The 15,578-nt window shown below is 44.5% G+C and overlaps 1 protein-coding gene across 3 annotated transcripts in view; it reads left to right on the top strand.

Moving 5' to 3' along the window:
* WDFY2 (WD repeat and FYVE domain containing 2) overlaps positions 1-15,578 on the top strand; it is a 64,562-nt gene that overhangs the window by 14,423 nt on the left and 34,561 nt on the right. For 2 of the 3 annotated variants that reach the window (XM_015851861.3, XM_085536229.1), the window contains exon 1: positions 519-735. The exons of the other annotated variant lie outside the window; for it this stretch is intronic. In XM_015851861.3, coding sequence (XP_015707347.1) covers positions 599-735 — 137 coding nt within the window. In that variant the 5' untranslated portion in view covers positions 519-598. Of the gene's footprint in view, positions 1-518; positions 736-15,578 lie in introns of those variants that run through there. 3 annotated transcript variants of the gene reach the window in all.

Genomic DNA, 15,578 nt, shown 5'->3' on the forward strand with positions numbered 1-15,578 from the left:
AGGAGCACTGTTTTATTGGCTTGGCTTATTATTTTGTTGTTGTTGTTAGAGAACTGCCACTCTTCATTTTACTGTGGGTAAATGTAACGTTACACTTGAAATCATAGAGTGGCTTAAGCTGGAAGGGACCTAGAACATCACTAAGTCCCAGCATCCATGCCATGGGCAGTGCCACCCAGCAGCTCAGGCTGCCCAGGGCCCCATGCAACCTGGCCTTCAGCCCCTCAAGGGATGGGGCACCCACACCGTCGCGTTTCCCTTAGGAACGAGCTCTGAGGGTGAATTCCTGCTTTCATCATACGAGCAGCCCCGCTTTGCTGCAGACCTCATCACCACCAATTCGATCCTCGTACCCGGGCGAGTCCCACCGTTTCCCACCACCCGTTCCCCACCCCTCGCAGGCGGACCCGGCTCCTGGGGGCGCTGCGACACGGTTACGCCTCCGGCCGCCATTGCCCCCCCGCCCCGTCCCGCCCCTCGGGGGCCCGGCTCGGGGGCGGTGCCGCCGCCGCGTTGGTTCCTGCTTCCCGGGCAGCCCGGGGGATGCGCGGTGCTGCCCGGCACCCGCACGGCTGATCTTCCCTCAACGGCGGTGCCCATGGCGGCGGAGCCGCAGCCCAAAGCGCTTACCCGCAAGCCCCTCCTGCTCAACAAAGTGGAGGGCTCTCAGGAGGTGGTGAATATGGCAGCGATCGTGCCCAAGGAGGACGGGGTCATCAGCGTCTCCGAGGACAGGTAGCGGGCGGGCGGGCTGCGGCGGGGGCTGCAGGCACGGCGCGGGGAGCGCTGCTTGACCTTGCCTCAGGACTGGGCTGAAGCAGCGCTTCCAGTTCCCCTTTCCCTGCTCCGTGTTTCTCGGTAGCTGCTTAAAATACCGTATCTCGTTGATAAGATCTTGAGCTGAGTTCCAAGGAGCCGTGTTCGGGGCCCCTGCGCTTCGTCCTGAGTCCGGGCTGAATTCAGCCCTCAGCGGTGTCAGCGCTGAACTTACCAGGCGCCGGCCTTTAAAGCACGAGCTTATTTTTCTTACAGAGCACACGGATAAGTATTTGAACCAGAATTGCTTTACAGCTTGGGTGCTCGTAACTGTGTCCCCAGCTGTCTGCTCCAAAGGCCGATGTGTTGTCATTCCCAAGGGTCATCTTGGACCGTCCCCCTCTGCCTGTTATCCTGCAGAGTGACTGCTGTTATTTCAGTTAGCTTTCCCAAATTCTGTCAGTATCTCTCATCTTGTCACTGTCCTTTTTATGCATTAGTTTCCAGCCAGTTGTCAGATATGTGAACCCTGCCAATGTGAGATGGCTTAAGTTCATCCAAGCCATGGTTTCCAAGTGAGCTCCAACCCCTAACAAAGGCCATCTAAGTCCAGTTAGCTGCTGAAACCAGCAAAGAACTCTGTTCTGCTCAAGCTTTGCTGCTGCTACAGAGTAACTCCATCAAAGGAAGAGGTACAGTGTTGCATCTGGAGGCTCGCAGGTTGTTTAGTTTAAAGGCACTACCAAGGTAAAGTGCTTGCTTATGGGGCTGGGTTGTGGTGTCTTTGAGGTGCTACAAGCTGTGATCGTGCCTTTTCTTTCTTTAGGCATGCAGATGTTCACTGATGGTTCTTTCTTTCATTTCCCATCCGTGTTAGCATTTTAATTGTAGTTAGAAGATATAGAGATTAAAACTTTGGAAGGAAGAGCAGCTTGGGAATCCAACCTGGAGGCTTCAGGGTACCTATGGCTGGAGCACAGTTTACAAGGCACTCAACACCACTGTTTTTGCAGATCCTTCCTGTTTGGACCTGTCTGCTGGTGTTAGTGTTAAGGCTGTTGTTTAATGGCCTTGGAATGTGGAGGGCTTTGAGAGATTCCTGGAAACTGCAAAGGCCGGTTGTGGAGATGTATTCTGTCTCTTAGGGAAATAAGTGAGTTTTGACTGAGCTCACCAGCTTGTGATATGCATTGGTTGTATGAGAGAGATGCTTTGAAACAAGGAGTAGCTGGAAGGATGGACTGTTACTGGTGCTGGTTTGGGCTGGGGAGGGCTGTCATTCTGGAGCACAGTGGAGGCAGTTCTCTGTTCGTTAGCTAATGGCTGGACACATCGATGCTGAAGTTAGACTTTAACGTACACAACAGCTAAACACCACTCTAAGGAGTTCCTTAGTGTATCATGCGGTTCTGTAACTGTAAATCCTTCAAAGCAGGAGCTTGGCCTGCTCTCTGTACTTTGTGTGGTACCAGTGGTTTTATCTGATTTTTAAAGACCGTGGAAGTGGTTTCAGCTATAGCTTGCAGACATAACTGTGCGTGATATAGCCCTGAATTGCACTTATTTTCAGGAATAAAATGAAAACTAAGTAATAATGCAGAACATGGGGGTTCCTCAAAAAGAAAGGCATAGATGGGGAAACAAGTAATCTCAAGGTGGGTTAACTAAGACTATCTGAACTTGACATGGTCTGCAGAATTAATTTCTTTTCAGTGTGCATCATCTATATGTGTATTTTCTCTTCTGACTCCTAGTTGGAGTCAAGTGAGTTACCCAGTGTGTGTTGTCTACTGGTCTTATTTGCTTCTTCTGATTCCTTACTAGGGAACCTTAGTAGGTTGGGCCTGTATCTCTTTACAAGACAGCTACATTGGAATAATACACACTTTTATTCTGTAAAGGAATACACCTGTCGAGGCAGGTGGAAGTTAAATGAGCAGCAGCATTTGCTACCCAAGAATGTGTACATCTGATGCAGGTGAGCTACAAAGAGGAGATGAGTTTCCATCTGTGCTGGCAGCAAATGGGTAGAATCAGCAGACACATTCAAACAGACACATATCCATAGTACTGAGTGCCCTCAGTTCTCCACATGGAGCTAAATGGGATTCTCCTAATGTGCACAGCTGGCCCTAGGCTGTCACCGGCTTCCTCTGTTTAAAGCATGCGCTGCCATTTCAAAACCGGTGTGTGTCCTTGTCTTTTGACTTCAGAGGGAGCTGCGGGTGTTGGGCACTTGTGCAAAGTAGGTCACTGCCGTGTCAAGCTGGGACACAGCTCCTTGGTGCTGTGGAGATTTAGTATCACTAATCTCACCTGAGCATGGGGATGGGGCGGGAGAAGCATTCCGACTCACCCAGCTCTCTCTGCCAACAAGGGCTTGGTGCTGGCATGCTTCTGTGACTCCTTGAGCCTGCCAGGGATGAGAATGCTGATTCAGCTGGGTGTTGGTGTGCTGATGTAATGCTGCCGTGGTAGGAGGGGCTGGGGACCACCAGCCTGCTTTTTGTGGCACTGCCAGCTGTAATGCAGGGGAGAAAGGCTTAGAAGTATGCTGAAGCAGACAGCTTTCCTGATAAATATGAACTCTGGTCTGCAGCCAGACTTAGGTGTGCTAACTTCATCCTACAGACCTTGAACACGTTGTTGTTGCAGGCAAGAGTTGTTTTCCTTAAAGTATTCAGGGGATGTACAAGTTTCCATAGTTCACAGTAAGAAATTGTTGAAACCCCTCTAGTTTATTCACAAGAAGAAGCACTCTGGTCTCCTAGAAGGAGACAAAATCCAGGAGTGAACTGTATGCCTTAGGAAATAGTTCTGTATTTTTTAATAAGGGAACAGAAACCTCTGCCTTTTCCACTCTCTTCTATCATCCAAAGTCCTTTTGTGCTGAGATGTCTCGGCTTTGTGTGGGTCAGTGTTAGAATACAAGTGACAGTGAGCCCCAGCTGCTGGTCACTTACATTCATATTCATGTCTTTGTCTCACATGGAGAAAACTGTCCAGAATTCTATTCCTTGGTTTGTTTTGCAGGTTGGGGTTTTTAAATGCAGGCTTTGTTTTTTGAGGCTCATCTTCTGGGCATGCAAATCAACAAGGTTTGTAATGGGTACAAAAGTGAGTGAGTCTTCTGTAGCTGAAGTGTGGACTTTGATAAAGTAATGGTGCACTGAGGATGGGAACGGGTGTGCGTGACAGAACTCATGGAAGTTGGCTTTTGCATCTGCTGACAGTCATTCTAACAGGGTGAAGTGTGATCTTTCCACTCTGAAATACCTTTTGTTCCTTTTGATTCTTTTCTTGTCCGGATCCAGGAGATAAAGCATGCAGCATTATAGTACATTCCCAAGTGAGATGGGCTCATCGCTCTGACCTGCAGCCAGGCAGAATGTGAGGAACTACATGCTTCCAAGAAGAAAACACTCTGGATTTCTCTTTTCCTATGCTGGAGTGGTGTGGAACAATTGCTTCACAGTGCAGTGGTTGCGACATGGGTTTGTAATTCTCATCTAAACACAGAGTTATTCCACTGAAAGCTGTTCTGCTTTGCGGCTGTTGGCTTGCAGAAGTGCAGGTGGTATGAGAACAGATTTCAGTGGTGGCTGTTTGTGCATTGATCAGTCCAAGCCTGTAACTTCACACCCGGGTTACTGCAGTATGAGCAGCGGTGCAGAAGGTGTGTGTGCTCTTTAGAAGTGTAAAAAGACTCATCTGTGTTGGAGATTCTTTAAATTTTGATTAAGAACATCGGTTACTGTTGGAATTATTGAGAGGAAGTGGAGGAACCTTTCATAAACAACATAAGGATTTGAGGCCTGTTGTTGCAGATGCAACTTATTTGCTCAGGGTTTGTGTTTCTTTTTTCCAACTAATTGGATGCGTTGCAAGTGAATGACTGTGTTTGGAACCAAGCTCGGGGTGGAGGATAATGCTGGCTGCTCAAGAAGTGGATTGTTGGCAAGAGGTCTGAGAGAAGGCCCAAAAGCTTCATGGAATCAGAACTTGTTCCAGATGTTGAAAAGCGACTGTTCCTGATTTCGCTAATGTGTATCCCATTGAGATGCCAAAATGCTGGGGCTGGTACATAAAATGTTTTGCTGAGAACTTGTTGGAATGATATACTTTCCTTAGCAGTTTGTGGGGTACTGAGTGATTTTGCTTTGTGCCATCAAGAGATGATTTACTGAAGGCTGACAAAGCCTGTGTTTACCTTGCCTTCTGGTACTCTCCACTGAGCACTTAATGTCACTTAAAGATTTAAAGCACAAGGACTCAGCCTTGTCTCTCTGATTTTTTCACTCTCTTGCTGCTGCTGGCTCATGTAGGTCAATGCACAAATGGATGCAGCTCCTGCAGCTGTATTAAGTTCATGTCTTAACTGCAAGGTGGCAGCTGCAAAAATGTGATATGACAGCATGGCTTGGACCATGGCTTGTAAAAACCCAGCTTCAGCACTGTGGTTAGGCATCATAGGACAGTGGGAAATTATGCGCTTGAGCCTTTAGTCTGAGATGTAGTGCTTTTTAATCCCCTCTCTGATCTAGAGGTTATCCATTATACAAAAGGTGTAGATGCGTGTATCATATCTTACAGCCTCTGTATGAAACAAGGAGACAGGCTGCCAATGCAGCTTGCATGTGCCTTGCAGCAGCCTCATATTCTGCCAGCAGCTGCACAATGCTCTTGAGTTGCAGCAAGGTTTGGGACTAAGCATCCACCTCCTGTCTTACTGGGTCTGATCTTTGTCCTTGTCTTCCATAACCCCAACTTAATTTCACTGGTGTCTGTTGACACCCATCTCTCATCAGCACATTTTAAGTCTGTCAGGCTCCACTGTTTGTCCTGATGACCATTCTTTGCAGTTATTCCAGCTCTGCAGCTGAACAATGCTGCTTATGGAGAAGGGACCACACAATGCCACCTCTTTGTGCCCCTGGCAGGACAATAAACAGGGGTTATAGGCTGGCTTTGCAGTGCAGAGCTGACGTACAACTCAAAATGGACTATTGCACAAGACTGTTGGTCTTTCTCCTGAAGCTAGTTATGTGTCTAGAGGAGGCAGTGATGCTTTAGCTTTAAATGGCTGCAATACCCTAAAATAAATGAATTGCAACGTTTGTAAAGCTGATAGCACAGTAAGGCTGGCCTCTCACTGCAGATCAGTTAGCAGACTGAAGCTCTCAAATAGCGTATGAAGTTATGGCACCGTGAAAATATGTCAGTAGCTTGCTTGACCTGCCCTAAAGGATTGGGCTTTGGAGGCAAACTCCTATTTTCTTTCTTTTCCCAGCTGCATGGGATTTTGCACACTGCCACGCACATAGTAATGTATGCAGGAAAACCACTCAGATGGGATGCCAGAGCGCTTCCAAAAACCTGCTGCTCCTTGTTTTGCAAAATACAGCTTGTAACAGCCTCAAAACAGAGTATGCTTGGCATCTCTGAGAGCAAGTGGGGAGGAGAATATGAGAGGGCATAATGCTCTGCTCTTGTGCTAGGGAGCTTTGAAAGCTTCATACACAGTGGGCAGTGCCCTGAGGAAAGAAGCTGGCTTTTACACAAATAGCTGCTGCACATCTCTGCATTCTGAGCCTCTCAAATTTGAAAGGATGCACACATAAAAACTCTCCAGAAGCTGTATTTAATTGCCTGGCTTATGGTTCTTCCATCACACACCTGTCAGATCCAGGTGCCTTTCTATAAAGCTCTATAGCTACTTGATAAGAATTGTGGTAGTTTCTACTGTAAGCATTTGCAAAACAGGAGTGTGAAAAGCCCTGTCTGTTTCCTGTCCATATGTGGTTTGGGGAAATGATGGATGCTTGGATGACAGTGGGTGCAGCTGTGCATGGGGGCAGGCAGCTTGCTTAGCTGAGCCAGTCCCCATCGGTCATTCCAGGAAAGAGAAAACACAATGGCTTTCTTTGTACTTTCATGGGATGAAGTATAAAATGCAGTGAATGCTGTCAAGGGTTGGGTGAATGTCTGGAGCGAGCCTGGAGAATGGGAAGAACAATTATGCAAAATGAGAAGCAGGAGGGGGAGTGTGCCAGGCTGCCCCTCAGGGAGGGAGCTTTGCATAATCACGAAACCATATGCATCCCTTAGGATTCTGTGTTTGTCACTCTCTATGTGCCTACTGGCTTGAAATTGCAGCTAAATAATGGTCAGAAGGAAATTTGGGTATCAGATAGTTGATAAACTTTGAAAATGAGACTGTGCTAAAATTGTGGGCGGTCAAAATACAGCTTCCATCCTCATTAAAGGAAGAACATTTGTGGAGACTGGGTTAAAAAATAAAACAAACAAACAATAAAAAAAGGTGTTTTAATTCTTCTCTTAGTCAGGCTGCAGGAAATAGTGTTATGTAACTAACCTTGGCCAGGCTTTGAACATATGGGCTTTGCTTGTCATACCATGTGGATTCTCCATTTAAATCAAGTTGTGGTTTTTTTTCAGGGAACTTGTAAGGATTTGAGCTCTGAGTGTAAGGCAATGGGAAAGCACAGCCCTGGGTAGAAGAGTATGGCAGTTCTACTGCCAAGCTTACTAACAAGTAAGCTTGATCTGCAGTTGTCTTTTATTCTTCAAATTGTGCATAGTTCCTCCTTACTGTGAGAGGAAAGATCAGTGCTCTTAGCAGGTTTTTGAAGTAACATTGGTGGTTGATCCAATCCCATAAGGAAACACTTCTGACCTTTACCAGTACGTAATAGCAGTTACCTGTATAGAGACATCTGAGAAAGGACTGTCCTAATGCGAATTAGCCTATTTTGCCATCAGGCTGCATCCTCTGGATGCAGATGATAGAGCAAGTACATTGCACCCTCTTCAAGAGGCGCCAAAGAATGTGATAGATGATGTGATTTTTCACCTCCAGCAGGGAGCACAAATTTGATAAATTTATCTTCAGCTTCAAATTCATTTATAGTATCAAAGAAAGATTTAATTGTATTTTTAAACAGGCAGTGCATCTGCACTGTGAAATGCGTAAGTAAACAGCTTGTGTTTTTAAGCACTAGAAGGGTCTCGTTTTGAGTTGATGCTGAAGCTCTTATTTAGCTTTAGAGGTAGTAAGGTATAACAAAAACATAATTGCATTTGTGCAAACTAATGTATACCAGAGGATTGGGGGTAGGAGGTTGATTCACAACTCCAACCATTGGTACATATCTTCTGCATGCAGTGCTTTCATGATTTAGATGTACCAACAGTCCATGGTTTGAAATTGTATATGTATAAATGATTAAGAGAGAAAATTCAGTATGTTTACTGTGATGCAAGATAAGATGAAACAGGAGAGTGCTGCAAATGAGTCTGCTGCCATGCATTCATTCTGGTTGCTGCTGAGCCTTTATGAAGCAGCACAGAGAAGTTTATCTTGTGTATGTGTCCTCTGATTTGAATGCTTATCTGAGAACACATACATTGAGGTTTCTTTCTTTACAGATTCTGGCTGAAGATACTGTCAGACTCAATATTCTGCGAGGTATTTTCCTGTATGTGTTGTTTCTAGGCCCATTTATTACTCAGGGATCTAAAAGAGATTGCCTGGTTATATCACCCTGTTGCCTCTTATCTCCGAAAGCCACATAAAGTAATGAAAAGTAATCTCTATTAAAAGAGCCTTGCATTTTACAGCACGCAGATAGCTTTACCTGCAACTTGCTTCTGTTTGTGCTAAAAACATGCAGAGGAAAAGAATAAACTGATCCTATGTTAATGGTGCTGAAGGAGAGGGAAGAGAAAATAATGTATATGTGAAGTTGGAATGGACACCAAAGTCAGGAGTAATGGGAGTCTTGATGTTGTTTTTGCTGCAATTATCAGCTCGGAATAGACAAACGTTGGGTTTCTCCAAGCAGGAGGGAGCAGTTGGCTTCAGCACGTCAGCTCTGGTGCGTGGTAGACCACTGTCATCAGCACTGTATGCTATATAGAAGGGGCTGATTACACAAGACGTAGAAGCTAATCCATTTCTCTAGAAGAGAGCAGTCTCTTCCCCTCAGGAAATGAATCAGACTTCATAAACAAATCTCTCACTGACTTCTGCTACTGCCAGTAAACGAATGGGAATAGATGAATCTGTGATAATGCTTCCAGAATACCAGCTAGTAAACGTTTCTGTTAGACTTGAGAGGATCATAAGCTCAGTCCCATATAAACACTTACTGAACTAAGTCCTTCGGGTTCACGTTCATATTGATGTTAGATTTATTTGTAGCCAAAAAGACAAAAGCACTGAAGATTACGGAGAACTTGCTGCAGCGCTTGGAGTCTTGTGGCAGATGAAGGTCTAAAGCATGGACAGGCAAGGAAATATTTTGAGCACAACGGGCCATTGCAAGCATGATTTCTCCAGAGTAAACGTCTGGGATCGTTGCTCTGGTGGACATTGGTGGACTGTGATGCTGTTGTTTGGCACCTTATCTTCCCTTCTCTGTACTCTTTCCTTACTATAGTTGCTTGTATGGTGGGGAAGCATAAGACCATCAGGAATGTATGAAATCCCACAGTAGCCTGGATCACTACTTATTTAAAGTCTTGGATTTGGAGTAGATGTTTAAAAGCAGTGATGGGGTTTTTGTTTAACCAGCAATTCTATGAATACTGGTTGATGTGATCCTTAGTTTTTCGGTCATATTTTTCTCTCAGATATTGTGGCTGGCCCATATTAGATACCAGGGGAAGGGTTATGAATGTACGGATTGTTTAAAAATAAATTGCATGCTGTAATCCCTGGAAATGTATCAAGTTTAACTGGATTCTGAAAGCTCCTCTGATTTAGGATGCTTGGACTCTTCCTTTCCCTTCTCCCCAGTGGGCACTTTGGTAGATAAGAGTTGAGCTTGGTGAATATTTCCCTAATAAGCTTTTATTAACAGGAAACCAAACCAAGAAGTTTCCATCCACAACTAGTTTCATTCGCTGCATCACTTTTGGTCACTGCTTATATTTGTCCTTCTAAAGCTCTGATGTCTTAAAGCTTATTTCTGAGGAAGCAGAAATGAATATATCCATCTGCTTTTTACGGGATGTAAATGTGTCTGAAGGAACAGGTGACAGGACAAGGGGAAATGGCCTCAAGTTGTGCCATGGTAAGTTTAGGTTGGATATTAGTAAAAACTTCTTTACAGAAAGGGTAGTTAAGCACTGGAATAGGCTCCCAGGGAGGTGGTTGAGTCACCATCCCTGGATGTGTTTAAAAACTGTTTGGATATGGTGCCCAGGGACATGATTTAGCGGAGGGTTGTTAGTTAGGGTGGTATGGTCAGGTTGTGGTTGGACTTGATGATCTTGAAGGTCTTTTTCAATCTGAGTGATTCTGTGTCTGCTAGCTGGCTCTTGGTTTGCAGACCAACTCTTGTGATACTCTGGAGCATTATCCTGGCAAATGTCTTCACTTCTTGTGGGTTGGGTTTTTTTTCTCCTCATTTTTCTATTTATGGCTGCAAGTCGTGACCATATTTAAGCCAGAAATTGTTTATTTAGTTGCTGGCTTTCTGGCTTACACCTTTACAGTGACCTCAGGCTAATAAAAATGAAGGAAAAAGAGGAAAGACTAACTTGGCATATTGTTACGGTACAAAGAAACTAGAAAGTAGGGCTGTCTTGAGTAGAGTCAGCAAAAACCATGTTGTTCCAACTTCCCAATTCTTCTAGATCAGCACCAAATTGCACGTGACTGTAGATGTAGGGCAGACTTCAACAAGATCAATACTGTTCCCTCTTTTCAATAGCGGCGTGAGCCAGCTGGTAGAAACAGACAGCTGAACCTAGGAGCCAGTTGCTGTAATGACTAACTCTAATAAATTTAACAGTGCCAGGGTATGTTTTGAGACAGGGGAATCTGTCTGTGCTGTGTGACTGTTGGTACAAGGCACTGTTTATGCTGAGTCAGTTTGCTTGGTGTCAAACCCAAAGCTTGCCTGAGGACAGAATTAGCTTGACCAGGGACCATTCCCTGTACACAGGCTGGATGCAGTCACTGTTTTCAGTGCCAGGTGGCCTCTCTGCCAGAATCTTGTCCCAGGCCCGCATCATTAATTCATTGGGATGCATTTCACAGGTTAAGTCACCCAGATCATGTGGCTGACACTGTTGTTGAGGTGTCACATTTCTTATGAGAAATTGGCTCTGTGATTTAAAATAAAAATAAAATTGCTTGTTTAAACGAGGTAGAGGCCTTTAAGTACGTCGATCTGTAATTTGACATTCTGAAGGTGAACCAGATCATAGAATTATAGAACCATAAGGTTGGAAAGGACCTACAAGATCATCTAGTCCAACCGTCCTCCCCTTACCATACCTACAGAAAAACCACTAACCCATTTCTCCTAGCTCCTCATCCAGATGCCTCTTGAACACTGCCAGCAATGGTGACTCCACCACCTCCCTGGGCAGCCATTCCAGTGCCTGACCACTCTGAGAGAAAAAGTTCTTTCTTATGTCCAGTCTAAACCTCATTTGATACAACTTGTTGGAGGAAGGTAGATCTTTGGAGGCCTCAGTGCGCCCATCAGTAGACTTCTACCACCAGTCAAAATAATCCCTCTTTGCTTCTGAGTCTCAGAGAAATATGCTTGGCTGGTTTGAGTAGAGCATTATTTTGTTACGTACTATAGATTTGAGCATGAATTATTCTTTACTTGCCAGCTTGTGCCCTTCTTCTGTCATCCCGGGGTGGAACCTCCATGGCTACAGTGGTGGGGCTGCTTAGCAGCGTGCCAGAAGAGCACAAGCCTAACTCATAGTTAGGGTAACACCCCTCCGGTGTTTCATAACGGGTAAAAGGTTTCATTCTGTGTGTCAAATGGTAGTAAAGATGAATTTTGAAAAGCTACCCACTCCTTTGGAACAAGTATATGGTTGGGGGTTATAGGCAGAAGAAAGGATTTGTCGTAAAGGTGATGTAGTTACAGAACAAAACTTAGAGTCTCCAAAACTGGAGTCTGACTTACCCTTCACTTCCACAGCAGTGGAAGCAAAAGTAGGAAACAGATGTAGGATGTTGCATTGCTATTCCATGACTTCAGCATGGTGCTGCCCATGGCAGTTGTGTTCTCCTGCTTCAGAGCTTGGCCTTACTGGGCTTCATGTCTCCAAGTTGGGCTTAGCAGTGGTGAGGAATGCTGGGCTTTTTTATCATCTTTAATGGAAAGTCATTGCAAGTTCCCTCACAATCTAGGGAGGAACCTATTCTAGCTTGGACTTCTTGTGTGTTCCACTGTAAGAACCTTCTGTGTTTATATCTTTTCAATGAAAAGTTTCTTGTTTAGTTTTTAATGTCATTTCAGTTATTCCCAGGATGATTTAATGTGAAATTACCCTCTGGTCTTGGTCATTTGGTAGCAAGAAAATTATGTTGGATTTTTCTGCTTAGCTTTAAGTTGTCACAAGACAACTTTGGGGATCTTACCAGTGTCTATAAATATCTAAAGGATGGGAATCAAATGGATAGGGCCACGTTCTTTTCGGTGTGCTCAGAAACAGAACAAGGAGCACTGGGCTGACACTGGAACATAGGAAGTTCCATACAAACATGGGGAAAATATTCTTTACTGTAAGGGTGACGGAGCACTGGAACAGGCTGCCCAAAGAGATTGTGGAGTGTCCTTCTATGGAGATATTCACAACTTGCCTGAATACCTACCTGTGCAACCTGCCCTGTAGGGAACCTGCTTTAGCAGGGGTTTGGTTGGATGGGGTGATCTCCAGAGCCCTTCCAACCTCTTTGATTCTGTGATTCTTTGAAGGCTGACTTGTCTTTTTAAGATCCGAGATCAGAGAATTAAAAAAGCAAAGAGATTTCCTTGTTATCATGTGTACTCTGAATACCTAGGAAACAGTGGTTTGACTGTAGTTTTTATAACTTATTTCTACAAAGCTGCTTCTTCTGTTGTACCACAAAATTACACTTTCTTGTTCCAGATATAGACAGAAGTTCTGCTCAGCTTCCATTGCATCAAATCTTATGGAAACAATTTTAGCCAGAGAGGGTGAGGGAGGAGTGGATTTGCAGTCAAATATACTTAAGTTATGAGTAGCTATCAGTTATGCATAAGTAACATGAAGGTAAACGGAACAAGATGTCTGACTTGGCTCTCTTTCCTCCTGTGTAGCTAAACTGATAAGATTCCAGAAATCACATATCAGAGCAATGTGTGGCATTGCCATTTGGTAAGGATACCTATTACCTGAACAAAAAGTAAGCAGGTGGGGGCAATCGATTGATGAAGCTGAAAATAGAAATGGAACTTTTCTTTGTGGAGGGGGGAAACGTTTGAGAACATATGATTGATCTTCTGTCCTACCCAGCAGATAGATTTGATTTTTGTTTAAAAGGAGCTTATCCAGTCTTGATGTTATGTTATGCTTTTAACTGCTGTTGATGGTAAGTGCTGCATCCTTGATGCATTTATATAGTAGTTAATTATTGTCATAAGATCTTAGCAGGCACAGGTGATCCATGGAATGGAGGGTGTCTCCTGTGAGAACAGGCTGAGAGAACTGGGGCTGTTCAGTCTGAGAAAGAATAGGTTACAAGGTAACCTGAGAGCTGACCATTCAGTATCTAAAGAGGGGCTATAGGAAAGAAGGGGACAGACTCTATAGCAGGGCCTGTGGTGACAGAACAAGAGGAGGTGGCTTCAAGTTCAAGGAGGGTAATGTTAGGTTAGATATTAGGAAAAAATCTTTTACAGTGATGATGGTGAGGCAACTGGAACAGGTTACCTAGTGTTGTGGTTGATGCCTCATTCCTGGAGACTTTTGAGATGAGGCAGGATCAGGCCCTGGGCAACCTGATATAGCTGTGGTGTCCCTGTTCATTGCAGGGGAGTTGGACTTAGATGACCCTGAGGGGTCCTTCCCAACTCTATGGATTCTGTTACCTTAGCTAGGTAGCTTCTGGATTTCTTAGGAAGAGGATGGCTGGACTAATGGCATCCTACCATGTGATCTAACATCAACTATTAATTTAATGTTTTTTTCCTCCCTCAGATTTGTTTGAGACTTGATTCTAGGGAGCATAATGCCAATGCCTGCATGCTCAGGTGATCTCATAGCCTGCCTTGTCCTCCTAGTTGCGTGTTCTTACAGTTGAACTGTTGTGGAGTAAAAATGAGTGTCGGAAGGAGAGAGATTGGAATCCATATAATCATGCAGTCCAAGTTAGGTACAACAGGGTCTGGGGAGGTTGTGGGATTTCACACAGCCTTTTGGCATTTTGCATTGGTTGGCTTGAGCTGCCATGTTTACGGAACCTCGTTTAGAAGAACTTACTTCCTATATGAGGACAGCATTACCAGACCTGTGTACTTATGTTAGACCTCCACGTGTCTGGTGTCACTATGCTGAAATTCTCTTACAAAGCTGGATCCTGGTGTTTCTTTCTCTACCTGTCCACGATTAATTTAGAAGCATATCAAGTATCTGCACTTTTTAAAGAAGAGGCAAGCAACAAATGTATTTTATAAATGCTTCCTAGAAGCTCATACTTGTGAAGTGCAAGTGCACTGCATAGAGAAGCCTTAATGTAAGAAATACTTTCCATGTTATATATTTAGATGTTACACTTAGGGAAATACGCGGTTGTTGAGTGCAGCTGGAAGGGTTTTTGTTACCATGTCTGTCACCACTAGTCTGCTTCATAAATTCAAAGTGTGGAGCTGGAGTTCTCCTTTCCTTCTGGTGTTGGGTTGACCTCATGCAAAAAGCCTTCTTGATGCTCCAGAAATCCCAGTAACTGGGGCATGGGGGAAGCCCTGGGGTTTGAAGAGTCTGTCTTCAGCTTGCTCTTTAGTTTGAATAAATCTGTTATTTCAGAATACTGTGCTGTTTTGGTTTTCTTGCCTCGAGGTTACTGAAACAGATGCTCGCTGCCATCCTTACTGCAGGCTTTATGTCATTTGTACTTTATAACCTGTTTATAACATACTGCTTATTCTTCCCACTCAAGTTACATCTGTAATGCAGTTCCTCCCTCCACGCTCTCTCTTGTTCCTCACCTTGCTGTTTATTCATTCTTTTGGTGGCTCTGTCTTATCAATTTGAAATTCATAAAAGCCAGGCTGTCTCCTTCTAGCATGAAGTCTTGGAGCAGTCGGTCGCGTATCCTTGGTATTTAACAGCATTAGCAATAGCAATATTCAGCAGTCATCTGTAACGAAAGTGAAATGGGACGGCTTGGACTGGAAAAGAACTGGCACCTGATATCTGATGTAGACCTACAGTAAATTCCCAAGTTATTAATGGATTTTATTAAACTTAGTTGTTGTTTATGTCAATATGTGATGCCTCTCAGGCAACAGGGAGTAGGCTGAGATGCTACATGCAGTAGAAAACTGGAGTTCAAATGGGAGGACATGGCAATATCTGCCTTTGCCTCATTGTTTCAGAGCTATATTGGACTTGATGAAGAAGGGGACAGCAGCTGCTGGAGCGGGTATGTGGGCTACCACTGCAGCTGTGTGGGAATGCATGCATGCTGAAAGCTTCTATTGCCAGGGAGAGGGGTGACCTTGGTAGTCTGGTAGCTTCTGGTTAAATTGCATTGTGGAGAACAGGAGGACTGGAATGCAGAGGGAGGATCTGCACCTTTCCTACACACACATAGACTTCTGAAGCCTGTGTTCTTGGCAACAGCATGAGTGTTCTTAAAAGATCAAGCCTAGCAGAACACATGAATCACCGTCAGCCCTTGTCTAACCAGAGAACTGCAGCAAAGTTCTCAGGGAGAGAAACAGTGTGACTGAAATGTGTGTGAAATTGAAGGGTGGCAGACAAGCAGCCGGTACGGGATGACTAGGAGAACTGATGGA

This window comes from Coturnix japonica, chromosome 1 (genome assembly GCF_054131305.1).
Source record: "Coturnix japonica strain WE chromosome 1, WE-NBRP24, whole genome shotgun sequence".
NCBI lineage: Eukaryota > Metazoa > Chordata > Aves > Galliformes > Phasianidae > Coturnix > Coturnix japonica.